We start from the raw sequence: 22594 nt of genomic DNA, 5'->3' as shown, positions 1-22594 counted from the left end.
ATAGCAATGGAGTGTCCAGTAATGAGTTTTGAGATGGGTCTATGTGTTAGGTGTGACCTTGGGCTGTCTGTATGTTGACGTTCAGGGCAATGTTCCTGCGTTGCTGGAGAATTTGCGTGGTATGTCGTGCTCTAAAACTTATTGGCTCTTGGGTGGTGGTTGGTTTCGGTGCAGGTATGGAGGCTTTTGTACGGTCACTTATTACTTAAAGATCCATGTAGTCAGGAGTTTTCTGGTGTTCTCAGGTTTTGGGCTTAAGTCTCCTGCTTCTGGATTTCAGTTTTATTCTTCCTGTAGTCTCAGGACTTCTCCAACTATACAGCACTGATAATAAAACTTCTATGTTAATGGTGGAAAGTTTCTCCCCCGTTAGGGATACCCAGAGAGGTTCACCGAGTTACATGGAGAAGAGGAGAGGGAGGAGGGAGATAGAGATGAGCAGGAGGAGAAAAAGGGGGACTCAAGAGGAGAGAGACAGATCTACGAAGTTGTCTGATCCCAGAGTGTTCTCCGTAGCCCAGACACCCACAAAGATTCACAGAATTGGATTGGGAAGAGAAGGGGAAAGGAGGAAATAGAGGTGTTCTGAGGTAGAAAACAGAGAGTCAAGATTGGGAGAGAATAATCAACACACTCGTGAATAAAAATGGGAGCTGAATATTGGATTCTTAAATGTTCACAGTTTATATCATATACGGAAAAACAAAAATTAAAAATCTAGAGTAGAGGTTAGACTCTTAAAAATACTATATTAAAAACAAAAACCAAAACACACAAAAGAAATTTTAGAAATATATATGAAGTTTGGTATAAAAATAGGACTTCTCTTCTTTTTTTTTTTTTTTTTTCCTTTCTTCTGTAAGGTTATAGTGGATTGAAAATGAAAATTAAGGCGTAGTAAAAGGAGTGCTAGAGGGCTTTAAAAGAAATAAGAGAAAAAGAAAAAGAAAATAGAAGAGAAGAAGAAAAAAGAACAGAAGAAAAAAAGAAGAAAAAGAAAAAAAAGAAAAAAGAAAGAGAAAAAAAATTGTTTTGCCTAATTAAAAAAAAATTGTAAAAATCTATGAAAGTTAAGGAGTAATGGGGGAGTAATAAGGAATTTTTAAAGGAAAATAAAAGAGAACCAAGAAAAAAGAAAGAAAAAAAAATTTTTTTCCTTACTTAAAAAAAAAAGAAAAGAAAAGAAAAAGAAAAAATATATCTAGGAATTTCTCTGGAGCTGTTGCGGTCAGTGTGGGTTCGGCTCAGCTTCAGATAGCTCCCCGTTCCAGCTTACACTTCTCGATATCTACAGGCCCTTCCGGTGTAGTCAGTCGGTGGTTTCTTCAGGGATTTTAATCTGTTGCACCGGTCCCTTCTGAAGCGGTTCCCTTTGTTTATTTGGGTTCTGTTGCCGGTCTCTCTTCCGCGCCTAATTTCCGCCCCGACACAGGGGGCGGAGGTGGATTCTTATTCAGGTAGCTAGTTCCGTCGCGCTGCGGGGAGGGGCTGTGCGGGGAGGGGCCGGCGCTCCCGGGAGAGGCTTGTGCTCTTTTCTCGGTCTGCGCTGCTCAGGCTCCGGGCTGTTCTGTCTGAAGCACGCGCCACGTTGCGCGCGGCTCCAGCCCTCGGGCGATTCACAAAAGCGCGGCACACAAAGCTGGGCCCGCGCTCCGGCCCCACGCCGCCCGAGCGGCCCAGGCAGCCAGGCGCTTGACGGGCGCTCTCTCCCCGGGTGCGGCGCGTCTTCTGCCCTGCGCGGTCCCAGTCTCAGTCCCCGCCCGCGCCGGTCGGGCGCCCGCGCCCTCCGTCTCGCCGCGACCCTCCCGGCGGACTTCGGCCGCCCAGAATCTCGGTCCCTTTGTTCTGCGAACGGCTGGCAGTGTGTTCCGGCCGGTTAATTTTCTCTCTCTCTCTTTTGCTGACCCACAGTTCAAGCTGGCAACTCACAAAAGCTCCCTCTGATTGTCCTCAGGGCACTCAGGCCCGGATCCAGCCCCAAGTAATTCCGCCCGCTCCTCTCCGTTCTGCCCCCACTTGCTCGTGGCGGATGCGGGCGTCTGGGGTACTTTTCTGCTGGGAGCTGCTTTTAGGCTCGTAATCTGTGGGTTTTATTTATTCTATCCCTCCCAGTCAGGTTCAAACTCTGAGATTCAAACACTTCCCCCAGGCCCGCCAGTGCAAGGGTTTCCTGGTGTCTGGGAACGTCCTCTATTAAGTCCCTTCCCGGGACGGATCTCCATCCTTAGCTCTTTTGTTTCGCTTTTTATCTTTTATATTTTGTCCTACCTCCTTTCGAAGACAATGGGCTGCTTTTCTGGGCGCCTGATGACCTCAGCTAGCGATCAGAAGTTGTTTTGTGAAGTTTGCTCTGTGTTCAGTTATTTTTTTGATGAATTTCTAGGAGAGAAAGTGGTCTCCCTGTCCTACTCCTCCGCCATCTTGGCTCCTCCCCATCCATCTCATTAGAACTGGTTCAAATGAATTCTTTTTAATGGCTGAGTAATAGTCCATGGTGTATATGCACCACAGCTTCCTTATCCATTCGTCTGCTGATGGGCATCTAGGTTGCTTCCATGTCCTGGCTATTATAAACAGTGCTGCGATGAACATTGGGGTGCACGTGTCTCTTTCAGATCTGGTTTCCTTGGTGTGTATGCCCAGGAGTGGGATTGCTGGGTCATATGGCAGTTCCATTTCCAGTTTTTTAAGAAATCTCCACACTGTTCTCCATAGTGGCTATACTAGTTTGCATTCCCACCAACAGTGTAAGAGGGTTCCCTTTTCTCCACACCCTCTCCAGCATTTATTGCTTGTAGACTTTTGGATAGCAGCCATCCTGACTGGCATGTAATGGTACCTCATTGTGGTTTTGATTTGCATTTCTCTGATAATGAGTGATGTTGAGCATCTTTTCATGTGTTTGTTAGCCATCTGTATGTCTTCTTTGGAGAAATGTCTGTTTAGTTCTTTGGCCATTTTTTTATTGTAATGAGGACTTTTAGAGTTCAATAATGGCATTAACTTTTTCTTTCTCTTTTTGTAGGCAAACTCTTGTTTTTACAGTAAAGAACCATTTCTTGAATGGTTACCTTGCTTACCCCCTGTTCCAAAAGGAACCAAAACTATTCTTTCAACTGTGATAACAGTTCTTGTTGACCAAGAGCAAAGTTCTGCAGTCTACCTCTTCCATAACCAGGTAGGCCTTAAAGCCCAGAGGGGATTGCTCTTGACCCCACAATAATGATAATTTACCTGACCAAAACTTATTTCTAAGTTCTTGTTTTTTTGGTAGTGTAAGTTGATAAAAATTGGCTACAGTGAAATTATTTATGATAATTAATATACTTTGATACCTTATGGGGTTCCCTGATAGCTCAGTTGGTAAAGAATCTGCCTGCAACGTGGGAGACCCCAGTTTGATTCCTGGGTCAGGAAGATCCACTGGAGAAGGGATAGGCTACCCACTCCAGTATTATTAGACTTTCCTTGTGGCCTAGCTGGTAAAGAATTCGCCTGGAATGCAGGAGACCTGGGTTCGATCCCTGGGTTTAGAAAATCCCCTGGAGAAGGAAAAGGTTTCCTACTTCAGTATTTTGGCGTAGAGAATTCCAGGGATGTCCATGGGGTCACAAAGTGTTGAACACAACTGAGTGACTTTCACTTTCACTTGATACCTTATAGATGTCTTGTCTCTGATTATCATTCAGTTTGATGAAAATACAAAATTCAATGCTGTTTGTATAATGATTCTGCTTTGCTTATTCTTCAGGGGAGTATAAACTGCATTTGGTCTGTATCTATTTAAGTTTCCATAAAATGGTTAGTTTAAATGAACAAAAGGTGGAACAAGCCCTACCCGAATGATTTTAGAGGATAAAAATTTTTCCTCTACCCTTGACTCTTTGCGACCCTGTGGACTGTAGCCTACCAGGCTCCTCCGTCCATAGGATTTTCTAGGCAAGAATACTGGAGTGGGTTGCCATTTCCTTCTCCAGAGGATCTTCCCCACCCAGGGATCGAACTTGGATCTCTCGCATTGCAGGCAGATGCTTTAACCTCTGAGCCACCAGGGAAGTCCACCCTCTAATTAGGGCCCTGCAAATTAAACTGATAAAAGACAGACTAATAAAAGAAAAGACTATAATTATTTATGCATGTGATGCACACACAATCCAGAAAACTAATCAAACTGATCACATGGACCACAGCCTTGTCTAACTCAGTGAAACTATGAGCCATGCTGTGTAGGGCCACACAAGACGGATGAGTCATGGTGGAGAGTTCTGACAAAATGTGGTTCACTGGAGAAGGGAATGGCAAACCACTTCAGCATTCTTTCCTTGAGAACCCCATGAACAGTATGAAAAGGCAAAAAGATATGACCCTGAAAAATGAACTTCCCAGGTCAGTAGGTGCCCAATATGCTACTGAAAAAGAGTGGAGAAATAACTCCAGAAAGAATGAAGAGAGAAAGCCAAAGTGAAAACAACGCCCAGTTGGAGATGAAACTGGTGAAAGTCTGATGCTGAAGAACTATACAAAAAAAATCTTCTGACCCAGATAACCATGATGGCGTGATCACTCACCTAGAGCCAGGCATCTTGGAATGTGAAGTCAAGTGGGCCTTAGGAAGCATCACTACCAACAAAGCTAGTGGAGGTGATGGAATTCCAGTTGAACTATTTCAAATCCTAAAAGATGATGCTGTGAAAGTGCTGCACCCAATATGCCAGCAAATTTTGAAAACTCAGCAGTGGCCACAGGACTGGAAAAGGTCAGTTTTCATTCCAATCCCAAAGACAGACAATGCCAAAGAATGTTCAAACTACCACACAATTGCACTCATCTCACAAGCTAGCAAAGTAATCTTCAAAATTCTCCAAGCCAGGCTTCAACAGTACATGAACCATGAACTTCCAGATGTTCAAGGTGGATTTAGAAAAGGCAGAGGAAACAGAGATCAAATCACCAACATCCAGTGAATCATCAAAAAAGCAAGAGAGTTCCAGAAAAACATCTACTTTATTGACTACACCAAAGCCTTTGACTGTGTGGATCACAACCATCTGTAGAAAATTCTTCAAGAGATGGGACTACCAGATCACCTTACCTGCCTCCAGAGAAATCCGTATGCAGATCAAGAAGCAACATTAGAACAGGACATGGAACAACAGACTGGTTCCAAATTGGGAAAGGAGTATGTCAAGGCTGTATATTGTCACCCTGCTTATTTAACTTATATGCAGAGTACATCATGTGAAATGCTGGGCTGGATGAAGCACAAGTTGGGATCAAGACTGCTGGGAGAAATTTCAAGAACCTCAGATATGCAGATGACACCACCCTTATGGCAGAAAGCAAAGAAGAACTAAAGAGTCTATTGATGAAAGAGGACAGTGAAAAAGTTGGCTTAAAACTCAACTTTCAAAAAATGAAGATCATGGCATCCAGTCCCATCACTTTATGGCAAATAGATGAGGAAACAATGGAAACAGTGACAGACTTTATTTTGGGGGGCTCTAAAATCACTGCAGATGGTGACTGCAGCCATGAAATTAAGATACTTGCTCCTTGGAAGAAAAGCTATGACCAACTTAGACAGCATATTAAAAAGCAGAGACATTACTTTGCTGACAGAGGTCCGTCTAATCAAAGCTATGGTTTTTCTAGTAGTCATATATTGTATGTGAGAGTTGGACTATAAAGAAACCTGAGCACTGAAGAATCAATGCTTTTGAGCTGTGGTGTTGGAGAAGACTCTTGAGAGTCCCTTGGACTGCAAGGAGATCAAACCAGTCAATCCTAAAGGAAATCAAGACTGAAAATTCACTGGAAAGACTGAAGCTGAAACTACAATACTTTGGCCACCTGATGCGAAGAACTGACTCCTTGGAAAAAACCATGATGCTGGGAAGGATTGAAGGCAAGAGGAGAAAGGGACCCCAGAGGATGAGATGGTTGGATGGCATCATCGACTCAATGGACATGAGTTTGAGCAAGTTCTGGGAGTTGGTGATGGACAGGGAAGCCGGGCATGCTGCAATCCATGGGGTTGCAAAGAGTCAGACACAACTGACTGTAAACTGAATGCACACACATGTAGGTGAAGGTCAATGATGAATAACTCAAAAGGTAGTTAAATTTTGGAGGTTATATACCATCTTAATAGTTTAAGGAATTGAGTGAGAAAGATACTTAAAAGAAAGCAAGTGAAAAGATAATGGGTTTACAGCGGAACAAATAGGAGTTAAGAAAGTCCGTGATAATATTTGTTTGAACAAGTTTGAGTGATTTTTCTGTCTCTTGTGGGCCTTAAAGCTCCCCTGAAGAAGGAATCTGGGGTAGGTTTTGTTCACATGCTGCCTTCTGGGAGTAGATATCCTCTGAAGAAGGATTAATGGCAGCCTTATATCCCAGAAGGACTTCCCTCGTGGCTCAGATGGTAAAGCATCTGCCTACAATTCAGGAGACCTGGGTTCGATCCCTGGGTCAGGAAGATCTCCTGGAGAAGGGAATGGCAACCCACTCCAGTACTCTTGCCTGGAAAATCCCATGGACAGAGGAGCCTGGTAGGCTACAGTCCATGGGGTCGTAAAGAGTCAGACATGACTGAGCGACTTCTCTTTTCACTTATATCCCAGATGTTGCTGCTTTTAGTCAGATAAGGGAAGAAATTTTTTTCCTGCATTTTTTGAATCTAAAATATCAGTATAAAATAAACTTTATACCAAAGTGTCATACCTTGGGGTTCATATTCTGATCCCCATCAGAATCATGATCTGACAGAACTGTAGTGTGGCCTAGGTGTTCATATTTTAACAAGTAATTTGACATTATGATTCTGGTGAATGGGCATTGGAGTCTGTCAAGTTCAGTAATGATTCTACAATAAAACCCCCCCTTGACATTTATTATAGAACCTTGGACAAATAATTTAATCCTCTTTACTTCATGTTCAATATCTACAAGATGGACCTATACAGTAGGGGGAGGCAGAGTAAAGAGATACCAATAGTTGCTAATCCTTTCAATTCTATGCTGTTAAAGGTTGTATCCCTATCTTAATCAAAATCCAAGTAACAAGAAATTCTAAAAATTGTAATGTATACTTAGTACTGTTGGTGGAAAGAAATCTTGCAATTTGCTCCTTCTTTGTTTATCTGTTTCTAGAAAAATACCATTGTCTCTGTGAGGATCCTAAAACACAACAAACCAGACTTAATACAAAGATTTCCATTTTTCTCTTTTCCTTCATCATTCTCTTCTCCTGTTGGAATGATATTCCACCCACGAAGCCATTTTCTGTATGCTTACGGTAATCAGGTATGTATAGATTGAACTACACTCTAGTATAGATGTAAATTCTTTACTTACTCCATGCTGAGTGGTTATATATTAAGAATGGAGTTGTCTGATGGTCAGGGAGGTGGAAAGCCTAATGAAGAGAGAATTAGAGGAAAGGAATTAGTGACAGTGAATACAAACAAATCTTTTGCAAAGTTTTGCTGAAAAGTGAAACAGGGAAATGTGACAGTATTTGAAAAAGGAAAGGTCAAAAGAGTTTTTTTTTTAAGATAGAAGGAATTATGATGTGTGCTTCCAGGAATTATTTGGTAGAGAGGGAAAAATTAATGATGCAGGAAAGAGAGCAAACTGCTGGAGAGACATTTCTGAAGAGGTGAGAGGAGATAATCTATATGAACTAGTAAAGAGATTGATCTTAGCACAGACAATAGTAAGTGGAGGGAGGGAGGGTTTTGGGGTTCAAAAGCAGGTAGGTGGGGAGCTATGTAATGGAGGATGTGGGAATTTATCTTCTATTTTCTCACACACACAAAATCAAAATTATTTATGAGTGATGATGGAGGAGAAATGGAGGGAGGAGGGGATTTGAGGAAAGAGACAACAGAACTAAATAGTTGCCTAGGAGGGTGGGCAACCTAATTTTACAACTTAAGGAACTAAAAAAAGAAGAGCCACAAACTAAAAGCTAACAAACAGAAGGATATAATAAAGAATAGAGGAAAGATAAACGTAATAGGGAATAGAAAAAAGCAGTTAAACTAAGACCTGGTTTATTGACAAAACTTAACTAGATAAACTAAGAAAAAGAAGATTCATCTAAAAATTGAAAGAGGGGATGTTACGACTGATGCCGCAGAAACAAGGAGGATATGAGAATATTGTGAATAGTTGTATGCTAACAAACTGGATAACCTAGAAAAAGTGGGTAAATTCCCAGAAACCCACAGCCTACTAAGTCTTAAATCATGAAGAAATAGGAAATCTGAGCCGACCAATAACTAGTTAGGAAATTGAATCGGTAATCAAACCTCCCAACAAAGAAAAGTCCAAGGTCGTATGGCTTCATTGGTGAATTGGTCCAAATGTTTAAAGAAGAATTAACACTAAACCTCTTCAAACTCTTACCAAAGGAATGAATATTTCCAATGTCATTCTTAGAAACCACCATTAACCTATCAAAGCCAGACAAGAAGACTACAAGAAAACTATAAATCAAATCCCTAGACAACATTGATACAAAAATTCTCAACAAAATACTAGGAAACTGAATTCGGCAATGGGATTAAAAAGATTATACATACTATGACCAAGTGGGATTTGTTCCTGTAACACAGAGATGGTTCAACATATGAAAATTGAACAGTGTAATATACCACATTAACAGAACGGGGAAAATAGAAAATGGGGAAAATAACAGAAGGGGGAAAATAATCACAACATGATCTCGGATGATACAAAATTTGATAAAATTCAACATACTTTCATGATAAAAACATGTAGTAGACTAGAAATAAAAGAAAACTACCTAAACATGGTGAAAACCATATACAAGAAACACACAATGAACGTTATACTCAACAGTGAAAGACATATAGCTTTTCCTCTAAGATAAGGAATAAGGCACAGAAGCACACTCTCACCACTTCTATTCAATACAGCACTGGAAGTTCTGACCAGAGCTACTAGACAAGAAAAAGAAATTTTAAAGTATCTGCATATAAAAGGAAGAAGCAAAATTATCTGTGTTCACAGGTGATATGATCCTATATGTAGAAAACTCTGAAGATACTGCAAAAAACAAACAAACAAAAACCTTTTAGAATAGAGGAATTCAGCACAAAAGTCTCATTTTAATATGGGTAAGCACTCTCCTTTATATAGCAATTCATCCAACCCTTCATCCTTTTATGGACAAGGAGGACCCAGCTGAGAGATGATGAAATAACTTTGTTCTTTTATACCTCTTCTATAAAACTGAAGATTGTCACATGCACTGTTGCACAAACTCTAGGAAGGGAATAGAGGGTTGACCAAGTAGGTAAGGAGTCATTACACGTGTGTGTGTGTGAGAGGGGATGAATGCATGATGGATGTGGGAGTATGGTTATGCTGAATGACTTTTCTCATGGAGGAAGATTAGGTAATTGGCTGTTACATAATGGCTGTTCAGTGAGGTATTGTCTTTCTGTTCCCTTAGGTATGGCTTTCAATTGATGGCGGCAACACCTTTGATTTAATAGCTGACTTTCATGATGATATCATAAGGAATACTTACCATAGTTTTTATACTTCAGATATTACTCTTGTTTCCCAAAGTGGAAAGGTTTACTTGACAAAAGCAGGTGAGGAATTCACTTTTACTGGTATAAGCACTACCTGTGAGCCAAGGGTTAGAAGATGTATTTTTAAATCTGCCATATTAATGAACTGATCCTAAGGTCTCAGACATATTAGGGGTTTTAGATGGATTTTTTTAATGTTTTACAGTAATAAAAAATAAACATAACAAAATTTAGCATCTTAACCATTCTAAGTATATAGTTCAGTGTTATTGGATACGTGCTCAGTCACTTCACTTGTGCCCGATTCTTTGCAACCCTTTGGACTTACCCCACCAGGCTCCTCTGTCCATGGGATTCTCCAGGCAAGAATACTGGAGTGGGTTGCGATGCCCTCCTCTAGGGGATCTTCCCGACCCAGGGATCGAACCTGCATCTCTTAAGTCTCTTGTATTGGCAGGTGGCTTCTTTACCACGAGCACCACCTGGGAAGCCCTCAGTGGTATTAAATACATGCAAATATTCTGCAACCATCACCAACATCCATCTCATTAACTGTCTTCATCTTAAAACTTTATACCTTTTAAAAATAAATCCCCACACCCCTCTTCCCCACAGCTTCTCACAACTACTGTTCTATTTTCTGTTTCTATGATTTTGATTACTCTGGTGCCTCATATAAGTGGAATCATACAATATTTGTCCTTTTGTGACTAGATTATTTAACTTAGCATAATGGCCTTAAGGTTCATACATATAATAGCTTGTATCAGGATTTTCTTCATGATTAAGACTGAATAATAATTGTACCATATAGATGACATTTACCTTGTCCATTCATCCATCAGTGGACACTTTGGTTGCTTCCGTGTTTATCTATTGCAAATAGTGTTGCTACGAACACAGATATACAGATACATCCTTAAGACTTGCTTTTATTTCTTTTGGGTATATACTCAGAAGTGGCATTGCTGAATCATATGATAATTCTACTTTTAATTTTTTGAGAATCTGCAATACTATTTTACACAGCACTGTACTATTTTACATTCTGACTTCCAGTGTAAAATGGTTCCAGTTTATCCACAACATTGCCAACACTTGTTATTTTCTGGTCTTTTGATAGCAATAATCCTGCTGGATGTGAAGAGGTTGTTATTATTGTTGATCAATCACTAGTCAGATCAACTATTGTGACCGCATGGACTGTATGTAGCACGCCAGGTTTCCAGTCCATCATCAACTCCTGGACCTTGCTAAAACTCATGCCCACTGAGTCAGTGATGCCATTCAACCATCTCATCCTCTGTTGCCCCCTTCTCCTCCTGCCTTTGATCTTTCCCAGCATCAGGGTCTTTTCCAATGAGTCGGTTCTTCGCATCAGGTGGCCAAAGTATGGGAGCTTCAGCTTTAGCATCAGTCCTTCCAATGAACATCCAGGACTGATTTCCTTTAGGATTGAGTAGTTTAATTTCCTTGCTGTCCAAGGGACTCTCAAGAGTCTTCTCCAACATCACAGTTCAAAAGCATCAGTTCTTTGGCGCTCAACTTTCTTTATGGTCCAACTCTCACATCTGTACATGACTACTGAAAAAACCATAGCTTTGATTAGATGGACCTTTGTCGGCAAAGCGATGTCTCTGCTTTTTAGTATGCTGTGTAGGTTGGTCATAGCTTTTCTTCCAAGGAGCAAGTATCTTTTAATTTCAGGGCTGCAGTACCATCTGCAGTGATTTTGGAGCCCCCCCAAAACAAAGTCTGTCACTGTTTCCATTGTTTCCCCATCTATTTGCCATAAAGTGATAGGACCGGATACCATGATCTTTGTTTTCTGAGTGTTGAGTTTTAAGACAGCTCTTCCACTCTCCTCTTTTACTTTCCTCAAGAGGCTCTTTAGTTCTTCTTCACTTTCTGCCATAAGGGTGGTATCATCTGCATAAATGAAGTTATTAATATTTCTTCCCAGAATCTTGATTCCAGCTTGTGCTTCATCCAGCCCAGCATTTAACATGATGTACTCTACATATAAGTTAAATAAGCAGGGTGACAATATATAGCTTTGTCGTACTCCTTTCCCAATTTTTTTGAACCAGTCATTTGTTCCATGTCCGGTTCTAGCAGTTGCTTCGTGACTGACATACAGGTCTCTCAGGAGACAGATAATGTATCTGACATTCCCATCTTTTTCAGAATTTTCCACAGTTTGTTGTGATCCACAGCCAAAGTCTTTAGTGGAGTCAATGAAGCTGAAATAGATGTTTTTCTGGAAGTCTCTTGCTTTTTCTATGACCCAGTAAATGTTGGCAATTTGATCTCTGGTTCCTCTGCCTTTTCTAAATCCATCTTGTACATCTGGGGGTTCTCAGTTCACATACTGTTGAAGCCTAGCTTGAAGGATTTGACAATAACCTTACTATGTGAAAGGAGAGCAACTATACGGTAGTTTGAACATTCTTTGACATTGTCTTTCTTTGGGATTGGAATGAAAACTGATCTTTCCAGTTCTGTGGCCACTGCTGAGTTTTCCAAATTTGCTGACATATTGAGTGCAGCACTTTAACAGCATTATCTTTTAGGATGTTAAATATTTCTGCTGGAATTCCATTATGCCCCACTAGCTTTGCTGTAATAATGCTTTCTCAGACCCACTTGATTTTGTACTCCAGGATGTCTGGCTCTAGGTGAGTGACCATACCATCACGATTATCCAGGTCTTTCAGGCCATTTTTATATAGTTCTTCTATGTATTCTTGCCATCTCTTCTTAATATCTTCTGTTTCTGCTAGGTCCATACCACTTCTGTCCTTTATTGTGCCAATCCTTGCATGAAATGACCCCTCGATTGCTCTAATTTTCTTGAAGAGATTTCTAGTCATTCCCATTGTATTGTTTTCCTCTATTATTTGCATTGCTCATTTAAGAAAATCTTCTTATCTCTACTTGCTCTTCTCTGGAACTCTGAGTTTATTTGGTTTTATCTTTCCTTTTCTCCCTTGCACTTCTCTTCTCTTCTTTTCTTGGCTCTTTGTAAAGTCTCCTCAGACAACCGCTTACCTTCTTGCATTTCTTTTTCTTTGGGATGACTTTGGTCTCTGCCTCCTGTACAATGTTGTTGTTGCTGTTGTTCAGTAGCTCAGGGGTGTCCAGCTGTTTGTGACCCCATAGATTGCAGCATGCCAGGCTTCCCTGTCCTTCACCGTCTCCTGGAGTTTACTCAAACTCATATTCATTGAGTTGGTGATGCCATCCAACCATCTCATCCTCTCTCATCCCTTCTCCTCCTGCCTTCAATCTTTCCCAGCATCAGGGTCTTTTCCAGTGAGTCAGTTCTTCACATTAGGTGGCCAAAGTACTGAAGCTTCAGCCTCAGCATCAGTCCTTTCCAGTGAATGTTCAGTCTTGATTTCCTTTAAGATTGACTGGTTTATCTGCTTGCTGTCCAATGGATACTCAAGAGTCTTCTCCAACACCATAGTTCAAAAGCATCAATTCTTCCATGCTCAACTTTCTTTATAGTCCAACTCTCACATCCATACATGACTACTGGAAAAACCATAGCTTTGCCAAATGGACCTTTGTTGGGAAAGTAATGTCCTTGCTTTTTAATATGCTGTCTAGGTTGGTCATAACTTTTCTTCCAAGGAGTATGCGTCTTTTAATTTCATGGCTGCAGTCACCATCTGCAGTGATTTTGGACCCCCCAAAATAAAGTCTGTCACTGTTTCCACTGTTTCCCCATCTATTTGCCATGAAGTGATGGGACTGGATGCCACGATCTTCATTTTTTGAAAGTTGAGTTTTAAGCCAGCTTTTTCACTGTCCTCTTTCATGAACTTCATCAAGAGGCTCTTCAGTTCTTCTCCCATAAGGGTGGTGTCATCTGCATATCTGAGGTTATTGATATTTCTCCCAGCAATCTTGATCCCAACTTGTGCTTCATCCAGCCCAGCATTTCACATGATGTACTCTGCATATAAGTTGAATAGACAGGATGACAATATACAGCCTTGACATACTCTTTTCCCAATTTGGAACCAGTCTGTTCCATGTACAGTTCTAACTTGCTTCTTGACCTGCATACAGATTTCTCTGGAGGCAGGTAAGGTGGTCTGGTAGTCCCACCTCTTGAAGAATTTTCCACTGTTGTGATCCACACGGTCAAAGGCTTTGGTGTAGTCAATAAAGTAGAAGTAGATATTTTTCTGGAACTCTATTGCTTTTTCGATGATTCAGTGGATGTTGGTGCTTTGATCACTGGTTCCTCTGCCTTTTTAAAATCCACCTTGAACATCTGGAAGTTCACAGTTCATGTACTGTTGAAGCCTGACTTGGAGAATTTTGAAGATTACTTTGCTAGCTTGTGAGATGAGTGCAATTGTGTGGTAGTTTGAACATTCTTTGGCATTGCCTTTCTTTGGGATTGGAATGAAAACTGACCTTTTCCAGTCCTGTGGCCACTGCTGAGTTTTCAAAATTTGCTGACATATTGGGTGCAGCACTTTCACAGCATCATCTTTTAGGATTTGAAATAGCTCAGCTGGAATTTTATCACCTCCACTAGCTTTGTTTGTAGAGATGCTTCCTAAGGCCCACTTGACTTCACATTCCAAGATGTCTGGCTCTAGGTGAGTGATCAAGCCACTGTGGTTATCTGGGTCATGTCCTTGCCACCTTGTCTTAATATCTTCTGCTTCTTTTAGGTCCATACCATTTCTGCCCTTTATCGAGCTCATCTTTGCATGAAATGTTCCCTTGGTATCTCTAATTTTCTTGAAGAAATCTCTAGTCTTTCCCATTCTATTGTTTTCCTCTATTTCTTTGCATTGATCAGTGATCAGATCAGTGCATTATGTAATCTGGGAAACCAAAAAATTCATGTGACTCACTTTATTGCAATATTTGCTTTATTAGAAACAAAGTTGCAGCATCTTCAAGATATTCCTATTCATCTCCATGACTTACTCATTTTATAATTGAAATTTTGTAGTCTTTGATTCCCTTCACTCAGTTACTCCTTTTTTTTATTTTTAAAAAATGCATTTATTTTTAATTGAAGGATAATCCCTTTACAACATTATGTTGGTTTGTGTCATACATCAGTGTGAATCAGCCATAGGTATGTCTCTGTCCCCTGACTCTTGAGCGTCCCCACCACCTCCTGTCCCATCCCGCCTCTCCAGGGTTGTGGAGAGCCCCAGTTTGAGTTCCCTGAGTCATAGAGCAAATTCCCGTTGACTATCTGATTTACAGATGGTAGCGTATTTGGTTCCATGTTACTCTCTCCATCCATCCCACTCTCTCCTTCCTCCCCCCACTGCTGTGTCCACAAGTCTCTTCCCTGTGTCTGCGGTCTCCAGTGCTGCCCCGCAAGCAGGTTCATCAGTACTAGCTTTCTAGATTCCGTATATATATGTTAATATACGATATTTGTTTTTCTCTTCTGACTTACTTCACTCCATCTAATAGGCTCTTGTTTCTTCCTTATTTTTAATGTAAATGTTTATAGTAATAAATTTTTCCCATAGTACCACCTTCGCTTCATCCCGTAAATTTTGGCATATTGTAGTTTTGTTTTCATTTGCCTCTAAGTATTTTACAGTTTCCTTTGCGATTTCTTCTTTGGTAGTTGCTAGTTTTAATGTGGTTTATTTAGTTCCCGCAATTTTGGAATTTTACAGTTTCTTTGTTAATGACTTTTTTACATCATTTCCGTGTGGTCAGAGGAGATACTTTATGTGATACTGAGTTTTTTATAGGTTCAATATATAAATGAGGTCCTGTAGTACTTTCCCTGACTGATTTCATTTAGCATAATGCCCTCAAGTTTCCTCCACTGTTGCATATGGCAGGGTTCCCTTCTTTTAGTGGCCAAATCATATTCTTTTGTGTATATGCACCACATTTTCTTTATTGGTTCATCTGTTGATAAACATTTAGGTTGTTTCCATGTTTCAGTTATTCTGAACAATGCTTTAATGAAAATGGGGATGCAACTATCTATTCAAGATAGTGATTTCATTTCCCTTGGATGTATACCCAAAAGTTGAATTGCTGGATCATATGGTATTTTCAGTCTTAATTTTTTATGGTGTCTTCACACTGTTTTTCACAGTGGCTGCACCAATTTACACTCCCACCAACAGTGTACACGTGTTCTCTTTTCTCTAAACCTTAACTAACACTTGTTATCTTTATTCTTTTTGATAATAACTCAGATGTCTAGTCTTTAATGTCTGGTTCTAAGAAGGGAAAAAAGGGAGAAATTAAGGAGCAAATAAGGCGGGAAAGCCCAAGCCCTTTAAATTCCCTGGAAGTCATTTCAGCCAAGGGAGAGTGGGACTTGTAACACTGAGAGATGTGCAAAATAATGGCCACCCTGCTTTTTGTCTGCGCTTGTGTGATAAGAAACCACAATAGCAAACAGAACACGGATCCACAATGTTTGGAGGACAAAGTTCTTTTTGCCCACCCTGGTTCCTGCAAGCTGTGTGCAACTGCCCCAGAAACATATGCATAACTGTTTGCCATGAGACTGAAAATGGAGGATGGGTAGCTTCTACAGTGTTAAGAGCTGAAATTAACCACAATTTACTATCCAAGTCTTCCTCTGAAAGTTGCAAGCCTTCAATAGACTCCAGAGTTCCCAAAGAGTTACATCAGATAGATTCTTCCAGTGCAATTGTTGTCCACATGGGAGAGAGATTCCTAGTGCAACCTACTCTACCATCTTCCCAGAATCCTCTAGCAGGGATGGGATGGTGGTGGTAGATCTTTAGGATCTACAAAAGTAGGATCCTATGAACAACCCTAAAGCAGGGAAACTCTGAAACATTATGCTTTATTCTCATTTATAATGTCACTCTACCCAAAGACAAATAATATTAATAGCTCCCACAAACTGAGCTACTGCAGTTGTGTACAGAGTGTTACAAGTATCATCTCATTTAACATTCACAACAACCAAGGTGAAGTGGGTAATGTTAGATTGCTTTTACAGATTAAATTGATATGATTAAAGTCACACAGCTTGTCAGAGGTAGAGTTGAGTAAATGATATATGGCTCTCCATTTACTTGGTTTGGCGATCAGAAACCTGCCAGAAACAGAGAACAAGAAGCTCCAATACTTTGACCTGATATGAAGAGCTGACTCTTTGGAAAAGATCTTGATGCTAGGAAAGATTGAGGGAAATAAAAGAAGGTAACAGAGGGTGAGATGGTCGGACGGCATCACTGACTCACTGGAAATGAGTTTGAGCAAATTCAGAGAAATAGTGAAGGACAGGGAAGCCTGGATGTTCATGGGGTCACGAAGAGTCAGACACAACTTAGCGACTGAACAGCAACAGGTTGAAATTCACAGGGATGAGCCTTTCAGAGGACCAAACAAGGAAGAGAGTCAGAGAATGGATCCGGGGAATAGTCAAATAGAGAATAAACACACATTAGAAATAAAAGTCAAAATAGACTAAGCAAGATTGAAATAGTAAAAATAATCAGAAATAGTAAAAATAATCAACACTTAAGAAAACTAAACTACAAAAAAAAAAAAAACAAAAAAAGAAAACTAAACTAACTTGACAATATAAACTATTAAAAAATCATAGATATAAACTATAGAAACATGTCTACATATAGAATGAATAAGTAAGTAAAATTTCAAATGACAAATATTGATGCTAAAGATTGAGAACTTATAAGTGGTGGGGTTTTTCTGTGATGAACAAAGGTGGTGGTTGTGTATTTCTCTTCCTGGCCCATTGTAGCTCTCTAATATGAATGAATCAATACTGAAAATAGTAAAAATAAAGGAAACAAAAGTTGATAAGACATTAAATTTTTAACTAAAAGCAAAACCAAAAATAAAAACAAAAACACTTCTGGATTATTTGAAGTAGAAAATGTAAATCAATGTTAAAGGCACAAAAGAATCAAGCCAACCTTGATTTTTTCTCTGCTGCAACAAATAATATCACATATTCTTTTAGAGAAACTTTGGAGAAAAAGATTACCTAAGAATCTGGAGTCAATTCAACCCAGGTGGCTCAGTGGTAAAAACTCAGCCTGCCAAAGCAGGAAACGCAGGAGACGCGGGTTTGATCCCTGGGTCAGGAAGATCTCCTGGTGGAGGAAATGACAACCCAGTCCAGTATTCTTGCCTGGAAAATCCCATGGACAGAGGAGACTGGCGGACTACAGTCCGTGGGGTCACAAGGAGTCGGACACGACTGAGCAACTGCTCATGCACAACTAGTTGTTCATATGCAAAACCAACAGAAGAATGTTATAAACATATTTCATCAAATATGAGCTTTATTAAGTGTAAGATACACTTGGTTCTATTCACACAAAGAAAGGAAAAACTCTTCCAGTTAAACTTTAACACAGTGTTTTAACAATGATCATGGGTGATGCATGGATTATGCTGACATTATTTCCCCAGCTTGGTGTGTGATAAGGCAATAAATTCATGTGTATCTTCACAGTAAAACATGTAATTTCATCTACTTATAGGCTTCTTTCCTCTTAGGTCATGTAAAATAGTTGGTGATTGTTCTACAAGAAAATGTGGTAGTGTGGTAGTTCTTCAGTGCCATTTGCTTTTTTTGATGAATATAGGCCGTGCTTTGTTTTCCTCTCTTGCTGAACCCACAATAATTTTGTTTAAATACCAAATTATATTGTAATATTTTAAAGCATTTTAAGCAGCATTATTAACTCAACATGTGTTATACCAGTGATCCAGGGAAGTAATGACAATGTAAAGAACGGAGACAAAATATTGCTATAATCCCCTGTAGCTAATTGACTACTATGGCATGAGTGCCACCTAGTGGACGATGATTATAAGACATCAATTATAAAACGTCCATTTCCAAGATGTTAAAACATGAAAAAAGTCTACCTTATGTTTATAGATGAAATACGGCATATTGAACCTTAGTAATTGTAATGGTTAATTTCATGTGTTGACTTGACTGAAAGTCAGTCGTGTCCCACTCTTTCTGACCCTATGGATTGTAGCCCACCAGGCTCTTCTGTCCATGGAATTCTCCAGGAAAGAATACTGGAGTGGGTTGCCATGCCCTCCTCCAGGGGATCTTCTCAACCCAGGGATCCAACCCAGGTCTCCCACATTGCAGGCGGATTCTTTATCGTCTGAACTACCAAGGGGTGCCCAAATTAAACATATTTCTGCACCTGTCTGTGTGACTGTTTCTGGACCAGATTAACATTTGAATCTATACACTGCCCTGCCCAGTATGGGTGGGTATCATCCAGTCTGTTGAAGACCTAAATAGAACAAAAAGGTGGAGGAGGGAGGAATTCACCCCTTTTGCTTCTTGTGCACCTGCTCAAGTTAGGACATCTGTTCTCTGCTCTCCCACCCAACAACCCAGTTCTCAGGCTTTTGGGCTCCAACTAGGAGTCATACCACCAACTCCCCTGGTGCTTGGACCTCTTCTCTACCTTGCAGACAGCAGATCATAGAACTTCTCAGCCTCCATAATTGCATGAGGTAATTCCTCATAAATTTCTTAATAACTGAATACATATATTGGCTTGTCCAGGGTGATTCTGGTGAGAGAGGCTAGGAGATATATATATATACACACACACATGCATACACCTTGAGGCTAAAGTCAGTAGGATTTCCTGATGGACTGGATACAGGGTGTGACAGAAAGTGAGATGTTAAGAATGGCACCATGGTTTCTGGACTGAGCAGCTAGAATAATGCAGTTGCCCTTATTGGAGATGAGGAAGACTTCCCTAGTGGCTCAGATGGGAAAGAATCTTCCCGCAATGCGGAGACCATGGTTCGATCTCTGGGTTGAGAAGATCCCCAGAGAAGGGAATTTCTACCCACTCCAGTATTCTTGCTGGAGAATTCCATGGACAGAGGAGCCTGGTAGGCTGCAGTCCATGGGTCGCTGGGAGTCAGACCGACTGAGCGACTTCACTTTCACTTTTCACTTCCACGCATTGGAGAAGGAAATGGCAACCCACTCCAGTATTCTTGCCTGCAGAATCCCAGGGACGGGGAAGCCTGGTGGGCTGCCATCTGTGGGGTCTCATAGAGTCGGACACGACTGAAGCGACTTAGCAGTAGCAGCAGCAGAGTTCAGGAAAGAGTGAGATGGGAGGTTTCAATTTGGGAATCATCCACATAAAGATGTATTTAAAAACCTGAAACTGGACCAGATATCTTGAGAGAGTAAGAGAAGAGATCTAAGAACTGAATCCTGGGTCACTCCAGTATTTAGGGGTTAGGACAGGAGAATGGGCCAGGAGACCCTGGCCAAACTGGGAAGATAAGTGGGCTTGGTGGCTGGGGCTTGGACCTCAGCCTTTCTCACACTGAGACTTGAGCGTTCATCGTCCATCCAGGAGAGGGCGCACTCGCTTTCCGCGGATCAATGTCTAGTGAATGTTGTTGCACCACCAGATTACTGGCAGGACACAGGAGAAACAGGAGATAACCAAGGCTGGTTCAACATATTAATCCTAGTATAGCTAATGACCCAGTGGTCTCTACTGATAATTCCCCTTGCCGCCCCGAGGGTTATTTTCTCACTGCCTTCCACCTACTGGGAAGTCTGAGTTCAGTGTTATGAAGAGAAACCACCGCCAGGGGGAGCTAGCATCCTTTCCTCCAGACATCTGCTCACTGTCCTTCACCTGCTTCAAACAGGTTCGGTAATGAAATGGAGCTTGAAAAAAAAACTTTCCGTGGACTTAACAAAAACTAACATGAATTTGCTAATTATGGAGCGCTTCTCTCACCTCTTAGTTTAAATAGAGTTTTTATAAGGTAGAATTTTAAAAGTTCTCTAGTTGTATCATCCAATACTTTGTCTACCTGATGTGAAAACTGATTCACTGGAAAAGACCCTGATGCTGGGAAAGATTGAAGGCAGGAGAAGGGGACGACAAGGACAAGATGGTTTGATAGCATCACTGACTCAGTGAACGTGAACTTGAGCAGGCTCCTGGAGTTGGTGATGGACAGGGAAGCCTGACGTCCTGCAGTCCATGGGGTTGCAAAGAGTTGGACACAACTGAATGACTGAATTGAACTGAAGTGTATCATATCAATATCAAGCGATATCCATTTCTTTCCTAACAGGGTTAGAAAAATATAGTAATATTGGATCTATTTCTGATAAAATTTTCACTTTATACTATGACCACATGGGATTCATACATAAACTGACTCCAGACCACTTTGAAGCTGGTGGATCACTTGCTGCCTTTGGAAATTCTAAAGGTATTTTTGGACAGGTCAGTGATCTAATGTGTTGAAACAGTTTGCCTTCTTTTAATAGATGTCATATTCTATATACAGAGAAATAGGGAAACAGGAAAGTGTTTTCCTTGGGACAAACACTGTTAATACTCTTTGCTATTTTTAACTAAAGGAAAAACCTTCATATATCAGGGAACATCTCCAAAACCTTTGAAGTTTCATACAGAGCTTTATAGACTTACACACACCTGGAATATTTTCATATAAATGTTTTCACAGCAAACCACCAGATATTCTAAACTAGATCCAACCCAGGTTTACCGTGAGTTTGACTCTCTCAAGGTTGACCTTAAAGAAATATAAGTTCTGGTTCTTCCCACTCTTGACTTTTTTCTTTCTTACTAACCCTTCCCACTTGTTTTTTCCTTTTCTAATGCTAACAGAGAAAGGAATAATCATCTGCATCACAGATAATACTTCATGCAGATTTTTCTAATAATTTTAATGTATAATGGGCCACTTATAAAGATATTTGAACCTAAAAACATCATGGAACACATAATCATAATAATGATTTCTCATCAATATATCAGCAAATAAACAGATTTTTTAACTGGGATCTAGTAAAATCTGCACTTTAGCTTAAAGGATATAGAATAAAGGGTGACTCTAGTTTTAATAGATCACTCAAAATTATCAGGCCAAGACTGCGGTTCAGAACACGGTGCTTTAACTTGCCTGTCTTCTGAGATACTGGCAGAGAGAAAAGTGGAACTTCCTAGTGACAGTAAGAGGCCATCATGTGACTCCCTGTGTGATTTATTCACCAGTCTTGTGTGGTGCTACATAGAAACAAATCAAATCCTGCGATTAGCAGGGTAGCCCTAACCAAAAAAGCAGTTACCTCAATTTTCACTATCTTCACAATTTGTAGAAAATGTTCTCTTACATGAAAGTTTAAATTATTAAAATCAAAAGCCAAAATGGGTTTTTATACTCAGGGTGAGTGCATTCAAGGAATTTGCCCTCAGTATTATCACCTCCCTCTCCCAAAACAAACTATATCTGTATCCTCTCTGAACACACATGATCCATAAACCTTTTTTGGCTCTGAGTAGTTGCCAAACACTGTCCTGAACACTTAATCTTTATAACAATTACTTATCCTCATTTTACCCACAAGGAAAGTGAGGCACAGGGAGGGTAAATAATTCACCCCAAATTATATACACCACTGGCTAGTTCCTGGAATCAAGCATCAAATCAGTTTGGGGCAACAGGTTCAGGACCTGTGCTTTTAGTCACTATGCTGTCTTTCCCAGGACTTGCACATTCTTTCATGGGATATTCTTGCCACTCCCATTCTCATATGTCACACACAACTCTTAAAGCCTTGTCAGCAGTCTTCAAGAGTCCTTAAGCCATCTGTTCAATACAGTGCACTACATGTTGAGTCCCATGTGTATTCTCCTGGCGTCTGTTTCCCATTCTCTCTCCTTCTCGGTGAGTCCCCAAATTTCAGAGACCAGAGGAAAAGGATGACAGAACGTGGGTCTGAACGGCTCTGCTCGATGGTGGCTGCTCCATCATACTGCAGCATCTACCCCTCTGTCCTCACGTCACAGCAACCAGGCAACTCCAGCATCCCCTTGGGACTGGTCCCCACCTGCCTTCTCACTCCTACAATTTCCCAAAGCTGGACAAGATCAGCATCAGAGAAGGGTATGTTGGAAAGATGACTTGCAGATCAGAAATCTGGTCCAAAGTTGTCTGTGTTG

At 40.6% G+C, this 22594-nt stretch overlaps 1 protein-coding gene across 1 annotated transcript in view; it reads left to right on the top strand.

The window, feature by feature from the left end:
- The window catches only part of CATSPERB (cation channel sperm associated auxiliary subunit beta), a 120942-nt gene that overhangs the window by 55320 nt on the left and 43028 nt on the right, over positions 1 to 22594 (top strand). The window contains exons 12-16 of the mRNA XM_065906074.1: positions 3026 to 3178; positions 6086 to 6091; positions 7153 to 7305; positions 9485 to 9629; positions 20697 to 20851. Coding sequence (XP_065762146.1) covers positions 3026 to 3178; positions 6086 to 6091; positions 7153 to 7305; positions 9485 to 9629; positions 20697 to 20851 — 612 coding nt within the window. The remainder of the gene's footprint in view (positions 1 to 3025; positions 3179 to 6085; positions 6092 to 7152; positions 7306 to 9484; positions 9630 to 20696; positions 20852 to 22594) is intronic.

Source organism: Muntiacus reevesi, chromosome 15, assembly GCF_963930625.1.
Source record: "Muntiacus reevesi chromosome 15, mMunRee1.1, whole genome shotgun sequence".
Classification (NCBI taxonomy): domain Eukaryota; kingdom Metazoa; phylum Chordata; class Mammalia; order Artiodactyla; family Cervidae; genus Muntiacus; species Muntiacus reevesi.
The sequence above is the reverse complement of the archived record's forward strand: the minus strand, read 5'-3'. Positions and strand labels throughout refer to the sequence as shown.